At 41.2% G+C, this 21,537-nt stretch overlaps 1 protein-coding gene across 1 annotated transcript; it reads left to right on the top strand.

The window, feature by feature from the left end:
* The first annotated feature begins 15,794 nt into the window (after positions 1–15,794).
* On the top strand, positions 15,795–20,753 carry LOC104604105 (luminal-binding protein 5-like). Its single transcript, XM_088900258.1, has 8 exons — positions 15,795–16,046; positions 17,644–17,911; positions 17,998–18,212; positions 18,316–18,558; positions 18,868–19,347; positions 19,495–19,649; positions 19,783–19,865; positions 19,982–20,753. Exons 1-8 carry the CDS (start codon positions 15,797–15,799, stop codon positions 20,481–20,483), a joined length of 2,196 nt encoding a protein of 731 aa, XP_088756384.1. The 5' UTR covers positions 15,795–15,796; the 3' UTR covers positions 20,484–20,753.
* The last annotated feature ends 784 nt before the right edge of the window (positions 20,754–21,537 follow it).

The following is a 21,537-nucleotide window of genomic DNA, read 5'->3' as shown; positions in this document are numbered from 1 at the left end:
TGAACTCGAGCTGCTTACGCCAATGCCATTTCGCGCTTTGCTTGCACCGCCGAAGCGGCCAAGTATTTCTTGATGCCGAGTTTTTGGTTAGCTTAGCGCCTTAGCCCTTAGGCTGAGGGGGTGGCTTGCAGTCTGTCTTTGAAGTTTACCCATGTCGCGGAGGCGACTGGGTCTTACTGCGCCGAGATCCTGTTAGCTCAAAATTTTGGCCCTTAGGCTCTGGGAGTGACTCGTGGTCTACTTAGTAGTTCTCCCGTGCAATAGAGGCGACTGGTCTTACTGCGCCGAGATCATGTTAACTCAGCATTTTGGCCCTTAGGCACTGGGAGTGACTCGTGGTCTACTCAGTTGTTACAAGTAATATTGTCTAAAGTTGACAATATTCCATGCCTGAGGTACTTGTTTCCCTTCGAGGGTCTCGAGCTCATATGTTCCTTCCCCGAGAACTCGTTTCACTCGGTAGGGTCCTTCCTAATTCGGTCTGAGCTTGCCAACGCCAGGTTCAGGTACCATAACTTTTTGAAGGACCAGGTCACCAACACTGAGGTTCCGCTTCTTGACCCTGGCGTTGTAGTACCGGGCTACTCTTTGTTGGTAGGCTGCAGTCCTAATATATGCGAGGTCCCTTACTTCGTCGAGTAAATCAAAGTTGGTACGTAGCTCGTCTCCATTTGCCTTGTCATCGTATGCTTCCAATCGTAACAAGGGAATCTCAATCTCAACTGGGACGACTGCTTCGGTGCCATAGGTGAGGTTGAAGGGAGTTTCTCCTGTGGCGGTCTTTTCTGTAGTTCAGTAGGCCCATAAAATGCTGGGTAGTTCGTCTACCCACAGTCCTTTCAATCGATCTAGGCGCACTTTCAGTCCGCGAAAAATAGCTCTGTTCGTAACCTCTGCTTGACCATTCGCTTGAGGGTGTGCGACCGAAGTGAAATTCTGCCGTATCCCAATGTCTTGGCACCAGTTCTAGAATTTTATGTCCTCAAACTGCTTGTCATTGTCAGAGATTAGCACCCGAGGTAAACCAAAGCAGCACACTATGTTCTTCCAAAAGAAGTTCTGGAAATTTTGGGTCGTGATTGTTACAAGAGGTTCGGCTTCTACCCACTTGGTGAAATAATCCACATGTACCATTAGGAACTTCCTCTGTCCTGTCGCTAGTGGGAACGGCCGAAGTAAGTTGATACCCCATTGTGCAAAAGGCCACGGGCTGGTGAGGTATTTGAGGTTGGCAGCGGGCTGATGATGGATGTTGGCGTGCTTCTAGCACTTGTCGCATTTCCTGACGAGTTCGGTGGCGCCTGCTTTCATTGTCAGCCAGTAGTACCCTTGTCGTAGTGTTTTTTGGGCGAGGGCCCTGCCCCCAAGTGTCCGCCGCATAGGCCTTCATGAGTGTCGTAGAGTACAAGCTCGGCTTCGAAAGGTCGCAGGCAGTGCAGGTAGGGGAGCATGTAGGATCTTCAGTACAACCGTTCGCCTATTATGACGTATTTGGCCGCCTGACGGTCTACCCTTCTGGCGGCATTGCGGTCCGCAGGGAGGGTCTCGTGTAGCAGAAAGCTCGCGAGCGGGTCGATCCAGCTCGGCTCTACTTGAACGACGGGAGCGACCTCTTCTTCCCCCCCGAGATAGCTAGGCCAAGGCAGGTCCTCTATATACACGGTCCTCATGGTGTTATCACTGGTGCTGGCCAACTGGGACAGGGCGTCGGCCTCAGCGTTCTCCGACCTTGGGATTTGCCTAATGAAGTATGACTGGATGTTGAGCAGAGCCTCCTGTACTTTGGCTAGGTAAGCGATCATAGTCGGTTCGCGGGCTTCATATTCGCCTGTGACTTGGTTGACTACAAGCTGGGAGTCGCTGCGGATGATGATGTGTTTGGCTTCCACTTCTTTGGCTAGGGCTAGCCCGGCTATCAGCGCTTCGTACTCCGCTTCATTGTTGGATGCCGCGAACTCAAAGCGTAGTGCGTACTCCAACTTTATGCCACTTGGGCCATGCAGAATTATCCCAGCTCCGCTGCCCTATTGGTTGGAGGAGTCATCTACGTGAAGGATCCTGGGCTCCTCATCTTAGTTCACGCTTGGCCTCATTGGGAGAGATGCCGTCCTGGTTGCTACATCACGGTGCTTGGACTCAACCGGCCTGGGAGCTTCAAGCTCGCCCAGACTGGGGGCCTCGTGCTCAACCGGCCTGGGGACTTCTTAGCTGAAAGTGCACTCCGCAACGAAATCCGCTAAGGCTTGGGCCATTATAGCAGTTCGTGGCTTATATTGGAGATCATACTCGCTAAGTTCAACGGACCACTTCGTCAGCCGAACGAAGACCTCGGGCTTGAGCAAGACCTACCTCAGAGGTTTGTTGGTGAGGACAATAACAGTATGAGCTTGGAAGTACGGGCGAAGCTTTTGGATTACGATAACCAGTGCGTGGGCCAGTTTTTCTATTTCTGGACATCACGTCTCTGCTCCCTACAACACTTTACTAACGTAGTAGATAGCCCGTTGGGCCCGGTCTACTTCCTTTATTAGTATTGAGCTGACCACTTCGTCATTGGCCGAAAGGTACAACTCTAAAGCATCGCCCTTTTCGGGCTGGGTTAAAACCGGAATACTGGCGAGGTACCTTTTGAGCTCGTCAAACGCGATCTGGCAGTCTTGGGTCCATTCGAACTCTTTGCTTTTCATTGCCTTAAAGAAAGGCAGGCAGCGGTCTGCCGATTTGGACATGAAGCGGCCCAGAGCGGCTATCCTGCCATTCAACCTCTGAACCTCCTTTACTTTCCGAGGTGGTCTCATGTCTAAGATGGCCTTTATCTTATCCAGATTAGCCTCGATGCCACGCCGGTTCACTATATACTCTAAGAATTTGCCTAAGGCGACTCTAAAGGCACACTTGTTCGGGTTCAACTTCATATTAAATTTACGCAGAATCTCAAAAACTAAATTCAAGTCTTGTATTAAATCACAAGAAAGTTGGGTTTTGACAACCATATCGTCTACATAACATTCCACCTTTAGGCCAATTAATGGCTCGAACAGTTTATTTACAAGTCTTTGGAAGGTCGCCCCGGCATTTTTTAACCCAAAGGGCATGACCTTGTAACAGTACAGGCCGAGCTCGGTTATGAAAGTAGTTTTCTCCTCGTCTACTGGGTCCATCCTGATCTGATTGTAGCCCGAGTAGGCGTCTAGAAAGCTCAACAACTCATGCCTCGAGGACGCGTCCACTACGCGGTCAATCCTGGGGAGTGGGAAGTAGTCCTTTGGGCAAGCTCGGTTCAGGTCGGTGTAGTCGACGCACATGCGTCATTTACCATTAGAATTTTTCACCATAACGGGGTTGGCCACCCAGCTCGGGTAATAGACTTCCCTGATAAAATCGGTTGCGATGAACTTCCCGACCTCCTCATCGACTGCCCTTCGCCGCTCTAGGGCTAGGTTTCGTTTCTTTTGCTTAACGGGCCTAACTACAGGATCAGTATTGAGCTTATGAGTTATAATGCTGGGGTCTATACCGGGCATTTCTATCACGGACCAAGTGAAAACATCTAAATTCATAAGTAAAAAATGAACCAGTTCGGGCCGCAGGGGCTCCTCGACGGAGGCGCCGATCTGAAGCGTTCGGGTAGGGTCCTCTGTCGAGGTCAGAATGGAGACAATCTCCTCTGTGGGCGCAGCTCATTCCTCGCTCTACTCCACAGGTCGCTCGAGCTCGAGGCCGTCGGCCACCTTAGCTTTTCCCTTGAGGGCGGCAACATAGCACTTAAGGGACTCAAGATGGTCTCCCCTCGCTACCCCGATACTGAAGTCCGTAGGGAACTTCACGGCCAAGTAGTAGGTGGACACCACAGCTCGTAAGGCATGGGTAATCGGTCAACCTACTATGGCATTGTATGGGGAGGGGGTCCCGACCACCAAGAAGTCATGGTTGAGCCTTACAACACTAGGCCAGGTGCCGACTTCCACAGGTACTATCACTCTTCCTAGGGGCCGAACTCCTCTCCGCAGAAGCCAACCAGGGGAGTGTTTGGGCTTTAGGTCGCTCTCCTGAAGTTGGAGTTTGTCGAAGGCCGCTTTGAAGAGGATATCTGCCGAACTGCCTGAATCAACAAGGACTCGCTTGACTTTGAAGTCGTTGACCCTCATCTTTATGACGAGTGCGTCGTCATGAGGGTAGTGGACCCCGTGCGCATCGTCCTGTGTGAAGAAGATGGGGTCTTCTGTCCTTGGTCATTTTGGAGGGTTCTACTCTTCCCTGCTGGATTCACAAGCTGACGCGCGAGCTGCTGCTGAAGTGCAACCCGTGACAATCGATCCTCCGACTATGACGTGGATGATCCCCCGAACTGGTCTCTCTTCGGGAGGCTGCTTCTGTAGTTGCTCCGCTTGTCGGCTGGATTCGGGGGCGTCTCTGCCTTGCTCCCCCTGTCGACCTGCTTTATTATTATTACTACTATTATTATTTTGTACAAAATTTCGTAAATATCCACGATGGATGAGCTCTTCTATCTCATCGCGGAGGTTTTTACAACTCTCGATACTATGACCATGATCTTTATGAAAACTACAATACAAATTCTTATTCCGGGTGCTAGGGTCTGCCTTCAGCCGAGGTGGCCACTTCACATACGGGGCGTCCTTGATCGCCATGAGGATCTCGGCCCGTTTGGTGTTGAGGGGTGTGTAGTCCCTTTCTACTAGCGGGACCCGGGTGGGCTGAACCGACCTTGCCCCCCGAGCTACATCCTTCTTCTTCTTCTTGTCACTTTTGGATGGGGGCGACTCCCTCTTTCTTTTTTCTGGGGCCTACTCGCCCCTCTGGTTGATCTCTTCCTCTGTCCCAATGAACCAGTCCGCGAGTTTAAGGAACTCGATCACGGTTTTGGGTTGGTTGACAACCACGTGCCATTTGAACTCCTTATGGGTGATACCTCGCTTGGCTGCCGTGAGGCGAATTGCAGGGTCCAGGTCGGGTATCTGCAAACAAGCATCATTGAACCGCTTGATGTGGCTCCGAATGGATTCCCCTTCTTTCTGCACTATGCTAAGGAGGCTCTCTTGGGTTCGCGGGCACCTCTTGCTGGTGACGAAGTGAGAGACGAAGACCTGCACGAACTGTACCCAACTTCTTATCGACCCTGGCGTATGGTTCCGGTACCAGGTGCGGGCGACTCCCTTGAAGGTGGTGGAGAAGGCCACACACATGCAGGACTCGATGGCTCTGGCCAAGTGCATCTGGGACTGGAAGGCATCCACATGGTCGTTTGGATCGAAAGACCCATCATACTTATCTAGAGGAGGGAGCTTGAAGTCCCTTGGCATGGGGACAACAAGGAGTTCAGAAGATAGTGGGGAAGAAACTGAGAGGAGGGGGGCACCTCTTACTTCACCAAAGCATACCTCCTCTTTCCTTCTGAGCTCGGGAGAGGCTCTGGACGCGGTGCGGCGGGCTCACCGGCATCTTCGCTGCTGCTGCTTTGTCGGTTTGGCGTTAGCGCTTGATGCTTCAGTGTCTTCAAGCTCGATGGGCTCGGACTGTCGGCGATGACTTTGGACTGAAGGGCCTTGTCTGGGATCCGTGGCCAAGACCTCGAATGGATTCTTTGTGAGCGGGAGCTCGAATTGTGAGGGTTGTGGCGACGCGGGCCTAGTTGGCTCGGAGGCCCCGGTCCTGCCCATAGGCCGGGAGGCGGGGGCTGTCAGGCTTTCCTTCTTTCTACAGGAAGAGGATTGGCTTTTGGCAGGATCTTGAACCTGGGACACCTCTCCCCTACGAGATCGCTCACCTCGGCGGGACGGCTTGGCCTGCTTTGCGGCTGGGTGCAGGGGAGGAAGCGGCTGCTGGGCCTGAGGTAGAGAGGGAAATTGCTGCTAGTACTGGTACTGGGAGACCTGGTGCAGCACTTGCTGCTGGTAAAGCTGGAACTATTGAAACTGTTGCATTTGAGCCTCCATTGCCCGCATGCACTGCACCAAGTCCTCCAATTGGTTCGGGTTGGCCGTCAGGGGCACAACCATGGGTTCAGTAGGGGTTGCTCCTACAGTAGAAAGGAGCGGAGCAATGGCGGGTGCCACTGTAAGAGGCACATTCAGGCTGGGGACTTCGTCTGCTGGGAGGGGGACAGTAAACTGCCCGATACAGACAGTAGGAAACTGGGGCTTTTCCCCGGCGACGTTTTGGCTGGCGTCACATCCGGCATTACTGGAAGAAGCCATGAAGAATGCTAAGTTTTTTTTTTGGAAAAGAAGTGTTGTAAAAGCTTGGAGGATGGCTTTTAGAAGCGGTTACCACAGACGGCGCCAAATGATGCGGCACGATTTGGGCACTCCTAGCTGGTTGTTGACTGGCTCCTTGTTGGCAACGGACGGCACCTGAGAAGATGGAAAGAAGGATTCCCGAGGATTTACCCGGTGGGAATATTCCGAAGCTTAAGTCAAAACGTTGGGGAAGGAGAAAAAGAGAGTGCAAAAGCTAGGAGTCTAGGTCGCGCTTTATCAATGTGCCCGAGAGATTAGCTCGCGAGCAAACAAAGACTCAGGTTGAGTATATGAGTGCGGAAGTATTCAAAAGTCTGAGAGAGTTTCTCTTTTGCCTCATGGGATTTTATAGGGGAATTACTGTCAAATCGAGTGTAACCGCCACTGGGCCCCTGCCGCAACCGTTACCTGCCAGGGCTGCATAGGTGATCGTTGCAACGTACCTCTCGCTCGGATGAGTGACACGTCTTAAAGAGGCAGGCACACTTCTGCCTGCTGAGAGACATGGGTGCAGTCTGTCGAAAGGACAGGGGACTGCGCTGTCAGTTAAGAGACGTGGCACAGATTGATCGGTACGGTTTGTCAGGTAGAAGCTTCCTGAGAAATGTCCGCGCCGCTTACTCGCGAGCTACTTTGTAGCGAGCTTGGGAATACTTCGGGGTTTCCCTTACTAAGGTTGTTCTCTGTGGTGACTTATTTGCTTGGGGACTGGAGTGAGCTGGTTTCCCTAGTACGCGAGCTAAAGCAGTCTTGGAGTATCCCCTTCTGGGCAGATCGGGGAACCCAGAGCTCGTGTTGTCGCGAACTTCTACAGCGAACTATGATATAGCGAGCTGCTTTATGGGCTTGTTACTTAGCCGCGGTCAGGCTACGATGCTGAGTTGTTGCCCATGCTGAGTCAGGTCCATGTGTCATCATTTCATAGGTCGGGTCAAATCATCCTCCATCAACTTCCAATGGATAAAGCTCCCCACAGGGAAATGGACCTCTAACAAGGAGCATATAGCCAATCTCTTCGTCAGGTCTATGCAAGACATATATGAGATTCAATGAGAACATCAAAATGACCCTTCATTCCCATATCTGCCTCCCAAACATCACGAACCAACAAAAGGATATCCTCTTACAAGTGCCTACTTATGATGAGATTTCAATGGGAGTTAACTAAATGCACCTTCACAGTCCAGAAAGATTCACTCGGTTTTTTTTTTTTTCTATCAACAATATTGGGACATTTTTGGCCAAGACATTTATCAGATGGTTCTTCACTTTTTTCTATACCATACACCTTCATAAAGATATCAATAGCATTAACCTTGTCTTCATTCCCAAAATCGGAAGAATACATCCCATTATAGGCCCATTAGTCTATGCAATGTCCTTTATAAGATCATTTCATAATGGATGGTATCGAGGATGCAACCTATTTTAGAAGATCTCATCTCCCCCTTTCAATTTGACTTCCTTAAAAATAGATAGATCATAGACAATATCATTTTGACAAAGGAAATCTTACATTCCGTGAGGAAACAAAAGAAGTGGAAAGGAACCATAGCCCTCAAACAATACATGACTAAAGCTTTTGGCCCTGTGGAATTGCTATCTCTTAGAGAGGATAAATAAAAAATGAATTTTCCTCTAAAATGGATAAACCTTATTTACTAATGCATATCCACTCCCACTTTCTTAGTCAAAATTGGGGGAGACTATGGTCACTTCAAACTAAAAAGGGGACTTAGACAAAGAGATCCTCTATTTCCATATTTGTTCATCATTGGTGTGGAAGTGTTTACCCAAATGTCAGTAATTGGTGAAAATGAAGGATTAATTAAGAAGGCATGTTGTGAGCTTCAAGAAACTCATGGCCAATTTAAAGAAAGGGAGTTACCACCCATTTTTCAAAAGAAACGGGCCCACGTTTCCAACTTTGAAAATCGACTTCGCTTTCTACATAATAAATCTATTATTCACCTAAAATGGCACATAATCAAGAGATTCCAGGTTCCAAAGGATTGGGAGAGGGAAGGTATTAGGCACCCCTCTCTCTAAGTTATTGTACTAGCCCAAAATTGGAATGGTTTAGGCTTAATTTCTAATGAAAACCAATAAAAATGATTGATAGAATTTTAAAATTTGGAGTAAAATACTCTCACTCCTCTTGAAACTGATTTCGAGGTGATGTTTTAGGGCCTTAGGTACTAATTTTCCTAAGACCCTCACCTCTTTACCTCTTTTCTCAGTTTAGAAGAAGTTGGAAATGCAAGTTCTCCAAGATCTCAGAACTTCAAGCAACTTAAAACTGAACTAAAAAATTGAGATTTTGAATATAGGGGAAGGGGAAGAAAAGAGATCGGGGGAGAGAAAGAGAGAGAAATGTGAAGGAATCTGAAGTAGAGGGGGGTGGAGGGGATTACAGCCGCTGTTGTTCGTGCATAGTGAAATTGGGGAAGATGAACAGTGTTTTTCTCCCAATTGTTTACTACAAGGGTACTATGGGGATTAAAAAATATTGCAATGGCGGACTTCAACAGAAGACTAACAGAAGTACGGGGGGTCTTTGTCGCAAAACAAAGTACAAGGGGGTCTTTGTAATTTACCCAAATAATATTATATAATATTATGTAATAATAACATTATTAGCAAAAATGCATTATATAATATAGTGGCCCAAACTCGAAGTTTTTTTACCAAGACCAACTTGAAGTTCGAAAACTCAAGCTCAGCTTGTACAAAAGCTTTGGTTGAGTTGGGTAGGACTCAGGTTGGGCTCTCCCAAGTTGCACCCCTGTCTCTTTTTGCTTTAAATTCTTTTAACAAAACCCATGCATCGCACGGGTCTCCGCTAATATATAATATATTATTAATAATGTATAACTAATATATTATAAAATATCTACCCAAATTAGGCTCAAATTTAAGATTTAGGCTTGATGGTCGGGCCATGCTTGAGCTCGAGCTTGGTCATTTTCTATATATAAAGAGGCAAATCCCAACTTGACACCAGCTCAACTTGGCCCATGAATAGGCCTAATGATGATCATCATATGTAAAAATAAGTTGCTCTGCAAAAAAGCAAGCCCAATTCTATGATTCTATATGAGTATATAGTGGTGATTGGCGGTGGCATAAGAGTAAATGAATCTGATTCATATCAAATCTAGTTACATCTACATTTGCTTCCAATTATGATGTCAAATTTTTGATTGGATTCAGATTTAATTCACAACCATCGTATTGTATTTAAAATGACCCAAAAAAAAATAAAAAAAGTTTTAAAAAATTAATTATTTTTAGTTTATATACGTATAATAAATGTATAAATATAAAATATTTAATTTATCAATTATAAATTTTGTAATATAATTATATTACATAATAATAGTGATAATATTTTTTATCAAACTTTATTTTAATCGAATTAGATAGGATTAAATTGGATTATTAATTGAGAGAAGTTCTAACATCTAAATCTAGACGATTTTAAAGTCGAGTCGATTTATCGAAATTTTGGAATTCATTGCATTATTTAAATTTTTTCTCTCTCCTCTCCTTTATATATATATATATATAGAGAGAGAGAGAGAGAGAGAGAGAGAGAGATTTATATATATGCTTGCCATATCAACAGTCCTCTATTTGCTTCGTTACCCAAATCGAGCAATTCTAGAGGGGTGCAAGATTCCCACTAAAAGCACTATGAGTTGCCACCTAACATGGCTTATCTCCCTTTTTTTCCTCTCCTAATTCCAAGTTCTCTTAAATTATCCTAATTCCTATTTCTCCTCTCCCCCACTTTTCATCTATATCTATCTAAAGAAAGTTTAAATTAAAACATTTAACAATTATTTAAATATTATTATAAAATTCTATTATTAACTTTAAAATAATTATTAAAAGCATAAAAAAATAATTTTAATAGGTTTAATAATATTCAAATTATTAGTAATTTTTTATTTTTTGAGATTCATGATGAAATTATGTAATAAATATATAAATTATAATTTTATGGATTATTCAATTAATTTAATAGATAAATAATATTTTAAAAATATAAATAAAAATATTTAAACAACGAAATATTAAAAATAGCTAAATAATTGTGTAAAAATTTTGTAAAATTACATAATAACTTTAAAGAAATAAAATTTAAATGACAAAAAAAGATTAAGTATTTTATATATTATTTAGATATTTAACATAGCTAAATTTTAAACAGTTAAAATTATGTAATAACAATATAAATTATAATTTTATGGATTATTTAATTCAATAACTAAATAATTATTTAAATAACAAGATACATTAATTAATAATAAATAATTTAGGCTTAAAAAGTAAATAATTTACACCAATTCACATTAATTTATTGTTATTGTAAATAACGAATTTACTATATATTTTGTAAATAACTAATTTACTATACATTTTTGCTAATCAACAACAATTTTAATAATTTTTGAAAATTATCATAAAATATTATAATTTATTGTTAGTTAATTAGTTATAAAAAATTATTAGAATTGTATGGATGGCAATTTTCCCCATAAAACTAAGGCCTTGCCTTGCCCCTCCCCAAATGGGGCAAATTTTCTTGAATTTTAAATAGGAATGAGGAAAATATTTTTGCTCCAAATCAAGAATGGGGAAGGGACGGGGATATAATTCCCCAAACCCGATGGTAAATTAGTAAAATATCAATAGATTTAATATTGATTTTTAATGTATCTCTAAGTTTTCATCATATTCTTATAATCCTAAGATCCCACAATTTCATTTATAAGATACACCCCAAATTGTCATAATCAAATTCATAAAATACCCCCAAATTCCCATAATCATATTTGTAAAATATTCATAAATTAGATTATTTAAAAGGGTAAATCTCTTAAACTACCTCTACTATTCATGAAATTGACAAATTGTACCCTTACTGTTTACATATTGTTTTAAGTTCCCCTTAAGTTTTGACAATTGTCTAAAACCTCCCTTACTGTTAATTTTTCATCACATTCCGTTTATATGTGACTTATGTGAGTGTTAAGTATTTTAAATTCCTAAAATACCCTTATTGTTCATCACCACTGTTGAAAGTAATGGTGATTTTGATTCTATTATCACGGGCGACAGGCCACTGCAACTTCAGAACGACAAAAGTTTGATGGGAAGCTGAGCCTCCTAAGTTTTGTTCTGAGTCCGATGACGAATTCAACACTGGAATTCACAAATGCATGAATCACCTGAGGATTTGCATCGTAAAACTTCATTTTATAATAGAGCAGTGGAAGAACATTTGTGATTTGAATATATACGTTTTTGTCTTATTTAATGAGAATATGAAGCCAGGGCCGAGCCAGAGAGAAACTATGGACGAAACAGGAGAGAGAGAATAAAAGGGATGAAAAAATTGCTTTCAGTTTCTTTCCTGATTTTGTGTCCCATCACCAAAACTGCTCGAGCATCCACCACTGTATCTTCTTTTTTCGGTTCCGAAGGCAGGAGACTACTCACTAGTAACGAAAACATACCGAGAAACAATTAATTTCCCCACTTTCTTCGCCAGTATTACTTAGAAGATGTAGACCAATCGCACCACAACCATCGAACCACCGCCCATTTCTCCTTCGGTTATTCTCATCATTGTCATTTCAGTTCTTCGACTTTGTAGTCAGATCCCAATGATTTTCTCTTTCCCACCATTACACTTCATTAGCCCCTCCATTTGTCCAAGCCTGAAAATAACTTAATTCTCAAACTATGTTAACAATGTATTTAACGTAAAAGAATAAACCGACTTGCTAAAAACACAGAGAGAGATTCTGTAACTACAAAACCTACAAGGCTTTTGGGGTTTGGAATGGAGGGAGTTGTACAGATTGGCAAGCAGGGTGCTTATACTCTGGGAAATTTCTTAAATTAAACGGCAATCGTTGTACAGATTGGCAACTGACGATGTCGTAAAAAGATCATGCATTCGACAGGCCCCTTGGTGAGCTTGTCTTTAATTTACTGTACAAGCTGCAGCACATTCAATTCCTTGGGTGCATGATTCTTCTCTTTCCTCTCCATATGAGAAGGGTATTTTAAGAATAAGGGTCGCCTGCCACAACGAATTTTTAGGAATAAGAGTACTTTGCACAAAGCTGAGAGCTGAGTTCTGTACAAGCTTTTGTAAAGAACTAACGGTGTGGAAGAACAGCAACGGTGGCATCTGGACGAGACTTAACACCGGAATTTGCAAATGAACCAGTATATACAGTCAGTTGGGTTTTATTTTGAGCAAATTTGATATTTCATTTTTTTTTCTGTTAGTGTTTAAGGGAGTGTCAATTGTTATAAGACTTAAGGGTATCTTAAGACAATATGTAAACAGTAAGGGTACAGTTTGTTAATTTCGTGAATAGTAGGTATAGTTTAAGAGATTTATCCTATTTAAAAATATTTGATAATTGATATTTTGTATGTTAAATAGAGATTAGTAAAGATTTACAGGAGATTAAAAATTTTAATCCTACGGTCTTAGATCTTACCAAATTCTAATCTAGTATTTAATGAAATATAAAAATTACTAAACACTAATCTTTTTGTCTCTCTCTCTCTCACCAATTTCACAAAACCACCGTCGTGCCCAATTTTTGGGTAAAATTGAAACCATTTTCAATATTTTATTACTTATTTATTTATATTAGTTTGAACTATTTTTTCTTACTTTGCTAATATAGTTTTTATTTGTAGGAATTGAATGGAAGATGGAGCCCCTTATATAGATGTTTAAAGTTGTTTTGTGGATATTACATGACAATGGATAGCTATTTTTTGATAGATATTATAGGTTCTAGGTTGATTTTTTGTTGATAGAAGAATTGGTTTGTTAAAATTATCATTTTTAGCATACTAATGACCAATTGAAATTTACAAATTACAAGGTATAATTATTTATTTATTTTTATGTTAGAAGCTTTTATCTTGATATTAAGTTTAAAGTTTCTTACAAGTTACTATAGTCTCCACGACAATAAGTGAAAAAAAAGTACAATTGTTTAATTTTGGAACTGAAATACAATAGTTAGGCCCAAAATCTTAGCCCAGCCTAGGCCTAGCCTAAGCCCATTGTTATGAAGGCAAAGCCCGGCCTAGCCCAGCCCATGATCACCCCTAGAATGGGTGCCTCTACTCGAACCCACCCCACCATCGAGGACAGGGCAAGGATGGGGTGGAGTGTCTTAACTATAAGGGCAAGGGACAAGGAGGAGTACCCCATCCCGTGCATCGCATCGTGCCCCGCTAGTATATATATAGCAAGATGGTCCATGTCACCTTGCTTCTCCTTGCTCCATTACCCCAACCCTGCAATCTTCTTGACTCTCTCTCTCCTCTCCCCCTTCCCACCACTCTTGTTTTGCCATATTTTAGCACCCTCTCTTCATTCCTCTCCCTTACCATTAGGTCCTCCCCCGCCCCCTCTCCCACAACTCACGTTTCTTACTTTCTATAACAACTTAACTTTTCTCCTTAATTAGCTCAGTATATGTTTTATCCTCTCCTTCACTCCATTTTATTCTATTTAATTTCCCATAAAAATAGGGACATAATTTATTAAGATTTGGTTTTCCTTTATAGAATTGATTTCAAGCAAAGAGAGGGGAATAAGGGGAATTCGATGTTTCCTATATATTCATGGCATCTTCTATTATTGTTAAATAATCTATTTTTAAATAAAAATTCATTATTAAATAATCCATTAGTTATGAAAATTATTAAAAAATTTTGGAAAATATTCTACAAAAAATTATGAAATAATTATGTCAGAAATAATCCATTATTTTACAAATATTAAATAATTTAATAATCTGCCAAAAATTAATAACCAATCCATTGTTTAATAATTTTTTGTTATAAATAAACGTTCAAAATTTCAATGGTTAACATAAATTACATTAATCATTGTAATTTAATAAAATTTCATTAAATTTTTACAATAATAATTTGTTGATAAAAGACATTACTAATTAATGTAAGTTACTAATTTATATAAAATCAATAATTATAGTTAACAATTATCAAATAATTTAGGGAAACTCTTTAACTAATAATCCTTTATTATTATTCGACTAAATAATTATTAAAAATAGGAAATTAATCTATGAGAAATTGTTTATAATTATTAAATAACAATATGTTATTACTATTTCAATAAATAATTATCAAATAATTTAGGAAAATTATTAAGTCTATCATAATTACATTAATTTACTATAATTACACTTACTTTGATTAATAGTAAATAAATTAGACTTAAAAAGTAAATAATTTTCATTAATTTATCATTATTGTAAATAATTAATTTATTATACATTACTACTAATCAATACACTTTTCAATATTTTTTGGAAATTATCATAAAATATTATTATTTAATTTATTGTTAGTTAATTAGTTATAGAAAATTACTAGAAAATTTTCTCTGTAAAATTGGGGCTCTATCCCCCCCCCTCCCCCCCCCCGAAAGGGCAAGTTTTTTCAAATCTTAAATAGGGCAGGACAGAGACAAGGTGACAAGGAAAATATTTTTGCCCCAAATTAGGGATGGGGTTTGTATATATTTCCCCGAACCCGATGGTAAACTAGTAAAATATTTATTTTTGCTCTAAATTAAAGATGAGGTTTGCATATAATTCTCCGAACCCGGTGGTAAATTAGTAAAATATCTGTAGATTTAATATTGATTTTTAAAATATTTGTAAGTTTTTCTTATATTCTTATAATCCTAAGGTCCCATAATTTTATTTATAAAATACCCCAACCTATTATAATCCAAATTTTAAAATATCCTCAAATTCTTATGATTCTATTTATATCTATAAATTAATTTTTTTTTAAATAATTATCATGAAAAATATTTAAGGATTTCACATCTCCGACAAAAAATTGGATGCTTCAACCCGAAGCTATTCCGTCATTGAAATCAGAGTGAAGATGGAGTACAGGTCTTGACAACAAGGAGGGGTGTCTCATCGTATCGCACGGGCCTGCTAGTATACAATATTTATGTACTACCTTATGTTATAAAAATGGTATGGTATCTGAAAACCTTTAAACAAAACTCAGGTGAATTTGGATCTATTATTTTTTTTACTTATATTTGGATCAATTTTATTTTACCCTTCTTTTATATTAAATCACTCGTTTGCCCCTATTGGTGGTGAGAGCCGATAGAGCGCTTCGAAACCGCATCTGGCCTACCCAAGTTACGTGCCAACCGAGCCACCGGCCCACCGCTCAGTTGGCGGATCAATTGCAGTTGATTGCTTTATTTGTTAGCGCTTCGATAAATTCCGATTGATTGATTTATCATTTAACCAGGTCTAGGTGCTGTACCTTTTCGGTACCACAATGTGGGGCTATTTCGATTAAACATGTTCCATCGTCGATGACCGTCGAGATTTTGGAATTAACGGCTAGAATTATCCCAACGCAAGATTTCTTCTCATTGGAGGAGATATAGTTCCTCGATATTTCATTGGTCCACGTCAACACCGATGACACGTTCATCGGTACCTTGCTTTCATTTTTGCTTTAAGGCCCAGTCGACTCTCCCAGTTCTTCAACTGCGGCAAAACATTGAAACGACTCGAACACAGAGCGAGCAAGAGAATCACTTCTTAGATCTGCTCACATTCTTGGTCGTCTGGCTCGAAGTTTCGAACCGTGAGACCCTAGGCTTTCAAGCCATGGACGGTGCGTGGAGAAAACGTGGGTCTTTGATCGTCTTAGGAATTGTCCTGTTCGGTAAGAGCTGCTCTCTATCTAATCTGATGATTCATTTTCTTCTTTTTCTTCTTCTTCCCCTTCATTGGAATTACAGTTGCCAGGTATTGTCCTTTTTATGTTTTTATTTAGGGAAAATTGCAGCTAGAATGCTCTACTTAGTCGTTGTAGCCATCACGATTTCATGAATGTTTTTTTTTCTCAACACAAAATTTGCTTATTTATTTTGATTTCTACTGGTTTAAAATCACTAACCGAAGTTTCCGTTGGATCGGTAGATCAATACAGTAACTCTGGACTTTGAATGAATGGCTGATAGCTTCTTTATCTGCTTTTATTATCTGGTTGGAGTGTTAGATTAGATCTGATGCGATTTCACCTTTTTCTGTCTTGATCTCGATATATGAACTCGTAAATGCGTAAAATGTAGAAAATAGCAATATCTGAATGCTTTTGATGGGAGAATATATAGATCTGCTTGCATTTATTGATTTTTGTTGTGTGTTTATGGGGTAAGTAAATTTGAGTGTTTCTTTAGTATTTAACTCCATCTCTGATAAATTTTTTAGAACGTCATTCTCCCTCTGTTGGAACATAGTTGAAAGAGTATTGGTGCAGTAGAATGGACAGCTATATGAAGATTTAGTGTTTCAAACTCATAGCTCTATTTTTTTCCTGCAATATTCAATCACTTGATTAAAACTTACACTACGAAGCTGTGTCACAGGAACCAAAACTCTTTAGGAGTAGAAACTAATGTTAGTCCCAGAGACTTCGATCACTTTGGCCCTGTTTGGGCGTCATGTGGATTGGAATCATTTTTTTCTCAGTTTTACATGATACGTTGGTCCATACGGTGGTTTTCAGAGTTGGGTTCATTTCGGTCTGTTACGTAAAGTTTACTTTTGATAATTGGGCTGTTATGTGAAGTTATAAAGGAGTTTGTTTTCAAGAAAAGCTAACATTCCTTATGATATTTCCTTACCAACACGGCTGCATTCTGGTTGTTAAACTTCTCCAAAGTTTGTAGGAACTGAAACACAATGGAATTATTTCATTTCAAGGGGCATCTAAACCGAACATTAGTCTTTAAACATTTTAGGCGATTCTCCTAGTAACAACTTCTAAAAGATTGGAACACGGCATTAGTCTTGCGACATTTTAGGTCATTTATTTTGGCTTTCAGGTTGGTCTTGCGGCATTGGTCTTGTGCCATGCACCAGGCTTTTGACTCGGTCCAGAGTTTTTATTGAGTTTGCCATCTCTGAACCACATTCTGGAAGCTATTGCACAGATAAATCAATATTGAAGGAATTGACTAATTATATCGACGCTTTCGTTTCTTGGTCCCTTGTTGCTAGCCTGCTTGGTTAAGAATAAATTAAGTCGTTAATAACTGATCTCTTTGCCAAACTCATTTAAGAGGTAGCAAGCATTCTATTTTTATGTAATAAAATATTCAACCTTGTACTTTATCTTCCTCTATAGTTGGGCCTGCATGTTACAACTGAACTTTGGGTGGTTGTATTTTGTTTCACTTTCTTGATTTGTTCAGACCGAACATTGCAATTTATATTTCTAAAAGCATGGATTAATGTTCCAAAGAATTTATTTACAGGATGCCTGTCAGCCTTTGCTATAGCAAAAGAAGAAGCTACCAAATTAGGAACAGTCATTGGGATAGACCTTGGTACAACCTACTCTTGTGTTGGTGTCTACAAGAATGGTCATGTGGAAATCATAGCCAATGACCAAGGAAACCGTATCACTCCATCTTGGGTTGCGTTCACTGACAGTGAGAGATTGATCGGTGAGGCAGCAAAGAATCAGGCGGCTGTGAATGCCGAGAGGACCATCTTTGACGTCAAAAGACTCATTGGAAGAAAGTAAATCTTTTTCTCTAGTTCATTCTTTAATTTTCCAATTTTGTGGGAAAATATGCTTCTGGAGGCACTAATCTATCTATTGGCAGGTTTGAAGACAAAGAGGTTCAGAAGGACATGAAGCTTGTTCCATATAAGATTGTGAACAAGGATGGGAAACCTTACATACAAGTCATGATCAAGGATGGGGAAACGAAGGTCTTCAGTCCTGAGGAGATCAGTGCTATGGTTCTTGTTAAAATGAAGGAGACAGCTGAAGCATTCCTTGGAAAGAAGATCAAGGATGCAGTTGTTACCGTTCCGGGTAAGGTTCTATTCTAGCTGTGGATTCTTCCACCATTAAGAAAACACGTGTAGTTGATGCTTCTTGGAATTTGAACTCTTTTATGGTTTTATGCACTTTGCAGCATACTTCAATGATGCCCAAAGGCAGGCTACAAAGGATGCTGGTATTATTGCTGGACTCAATGTTGCAAGAATAATCAACGAACCAACCGCGGCAGCCATTGCCTATGGCTTGGACAAGAAGGGTGGAGAGAAGAACATCCTTGTGTTTGACCTTGGTGGTGGGACATTTGATGTCAGTATTTTGACAATTGACAATGGTGTCTTTGAGGTTCTCGCCACAAATGGAGACACTCACCTTGGAGGTTAGAACTCTGCTGCTTCATACCCAGTAGTAGTACTAGTAGTTTGCATTCCCCAACAGTTTTAGTATTTAAAACGTTATCTTTTCCTAATAGATGGGGGACTATATAGGAAAGATAACAGTCGACAATGTAAATTGTATCATGCACATCCATTCCAAAGAAAAAAGAACGTAAATATTTTGAATAAAATTTTGATACTAAACTCATTTTTATTTTTTATGTTAATTAATTTTATTACTAAGCACCATTTATTTCATGCATATCAATATATTGTGATAATCAACTTTTTTTTTGGTTTACCATCTTCAGGTGAGGATTTTGACCAGAGAATTATGGAATATTTCATCAAATTGATCAAGAAGAAGCATAACAAAGACATCAGCAAAGACAACAGGGCTCTTGGGAAGCTGAGGAGGGAGTGTGAACGTGCCAAGAGAGCTTTGAGTAGTCAGCACCAGGTCCGAGTGGAGATTGAATCTCTCTATGAAGGCTTGGATTTCTCAGAACCCTTGACCCGAGCTCGGTTTGAAGAACTGAACAATGATCTCTTCAGAAAGACCATGGGCCCTGTGAAGAAGGCAATGGAAGATGCTGGATTGGAGAAGCACCAAATTGATGAAATTGTTCTTGTTGGTGGTAGTACCAGGATTCCTAAGGTCCAGCAGCTTCTAAAGGATTACTTCGATGGTAAGGAGCCTAATAAGGGTGTGAACCCAGATGAAGCTGTTGCCTTTGGTGCTGCCGTACAGGGAAGCATCTTGAGTGGAGAGGGTGGTGACGAGACTAAAGGTATTGTCTCTGTTCATGCTTTTCATTTGGATATTTGTCTTATTTTCATTAAATTAGTTATCAAATTTGTCACTGGTAGGATAAAGGTATGTTTCAATTCATTGCCCTTTGTCAATTATGAAATGCTTTACGGCCTCTTTGATGCAGATATTCTTCTCTTGGATGTTGCTCCTCTTACTCTTGGTATTGAAACTGTGGGTGGAGTGATGACAAAGTTAATTCCCAGGAACACTGTTATCCCAACTAAGAAATCTCAAGTTTTCACTACATATCAGGATCAACAGACCACGGTCTCTATTCAGGTAACCGAAATATTCATGGTGAAATCTTTCCATCAGCTGGGAAATATGCCTAGTAATTGACCATTATTAGTCCTTAGTCACGACCTATTCGGTTATATTGTGTTATAACTTGCATTATTTGATTTATTTTCAGGTTTTTGAAGGTGAAAGGAGTCTTACCAAGGACTGCAGAATGCTAGGGAAGTTTGATTTATCTGGCATTCCTCCTGCACCAAGGTTGGTTTATTATTCTATTTTTTTGTTCTCCCATAAGTCTCTTGTTAAGGATTTCCCTTTTTCTACAATTGCATTGCACCGACATGATTAAAGAGTCCATCTACTTGCTTGAACAGGGGTACTCCTCAGATTGAAGTTACATTTGAGGTTGATGCCAATGGTATCCTAAACGTCAAGGCTGAAGACAAGGGAACAGGCCGCTCTGAGAAGATTACCATCACCAATGACAAGGGTAGGCTGAGCCAGGAAGAGATTGAACGGATGGTCCGAGAGGCAGAGGAATTCGCGGAGGAAGACAAGAAGGTGAAGGAGAAGATTGATGCCCGTAACAGCTTGGAGACTTACATATATAACTTGAAGAACCAGATCAGCGACAAGGACAAGCTCGCTGACAAGCTGGAGTCCGAGGAGAAGGACAAGATCGAGACAGCAGTGAAGGAGGCCCTTGAGTGGCTGGATGACAATCAGAGCGCCGAGAAGGAGGATTATGATGAAAAGCTTAAAGAGGTGGAGGCTGTGTGCAACCCAATCATCGCGGCTGTCTACCAGAGAACTGGTGGAGCCCCTGGTGGTGCATCAGATGGAGGGGATGATGATGACTCACATGATGAGCTTTAAAACTGATTTTATTTTGTTTTACTTGCATAGATACTGTAGGAAACCTAGAATGAGAGGAGAGCTATTATAATTTTCGAACGGAGGGTCGGTGTACGGTGATGATAGACCGTAGAGGGGGGGAGGAAGGGAATCCTTTATTCTCCTTTGATCATTTGTAATTTTGTTCTAGGGTCCCTTTTTCACTATTGTATTTCATATCGTACGATTATGGTCCTGTTGATTAACATGAGAACCAACTCATTCCTTTGTTGTGTGGACAACTTATTCAAATTGCGTCTTTGTCTCCTGTCCTTGAATGGACTACTTGCTTTCAATCTGCCGTTTTGTTACGGTTCAGCACAGGCTTAGCCTTGCCTACGCTTGGCAGGCTTACGTTAGGGACATGCCCGTTATTTTCACCTGTAAGATTTTTGGGAGAACTGATGTCATTTTCAGGCAGACCACCAGAAGCTTAACGTACTCTTTGAGGAGGGGTGGTCGACCTCCTTGGGTGCCTAACCTTGGCACTCCTAGACCTTCATCCCCTTGCGGGGCGGCTCTGGTTAACGGCTAGCATGGCTACCAGGGTTCCTCATGGGCGCACACTTGCTCATGGGGACAGTGTTGGACCGGCACTGCGCTATCGATACTCAAGGGAGGCTTGGCATGCGGGCCTGGCTCAAGCATGTCCCTTCACTTCGCCAGCCCCTTGCCCAAGCTGAGTGAGCTACCCCGTTGCCCTTAGCGCACAGGTGTGTTCCGGCCCAAGCGGTTGCCTATTATCAGGGCACACAGGTGCCTGTCATCATCGGCATACAGGAGACCCTTCACATCGGTGCCAAGTCACCTTATCGGCGCATGGTCGCCTTCCATGATGGTTGTCCCCCTTTAGCACGTAAGCGGCGCCTCCCATGGACCGGTCTGAGCCAGGAGAGTGCCCCGGCCATTGGACTTGAGGTCATGATCCAGTGCTACTGACGTTGGTGGAGCCATCCCATCGGGCAACTCCTAGCCTCTACGCGCAGAAAGGCTTGTCCTGGCCGGCCTTGGCCAGGACGCCGCACGGGTTTCTTCC

Source organism: Nelumbo nucifera, chromosome 3 (assembly GCF_055504915.1).
Source record: "Nelumbo nucifera cultivar China Antique chromosome 3, China Antique-T2T, whole genome shotgun sequence".
NCBI classification, from domain to species: Eukaryota; Viridiplantae; Streptophyta; class Magnoliopsida; order Proteales; family Nelumbonaceae; genus Nelumbo; species Nelumbo nucifera.
This window is presented reverse-complemented; position numbering and strand designations above follow the sequence as displayed.

Coding starts and splice junctions, on each gene's coding strand:
- LOC104604105 (XM_088900258.1), top strand. CDS start 15,797: ATGACACGTTCATCGGTACCTTGCTTTCATTTTTGCTTTAAGGCCCAG. Junction 16,047..17,643: donor CTTAGGAATTGTCCTGTTCG/GTAAGAGCTGCT, acceptor ATTTATTTACAG/GATGCCTGTCAGCCTTTGCT. Junction 19,650..19,782: donor AGACCACGGTCTCTATTCAG/GTAACCGAAATA, acceptor ATTTATTTTCAG/GTTTTTGAAGGTGAAAGGAG.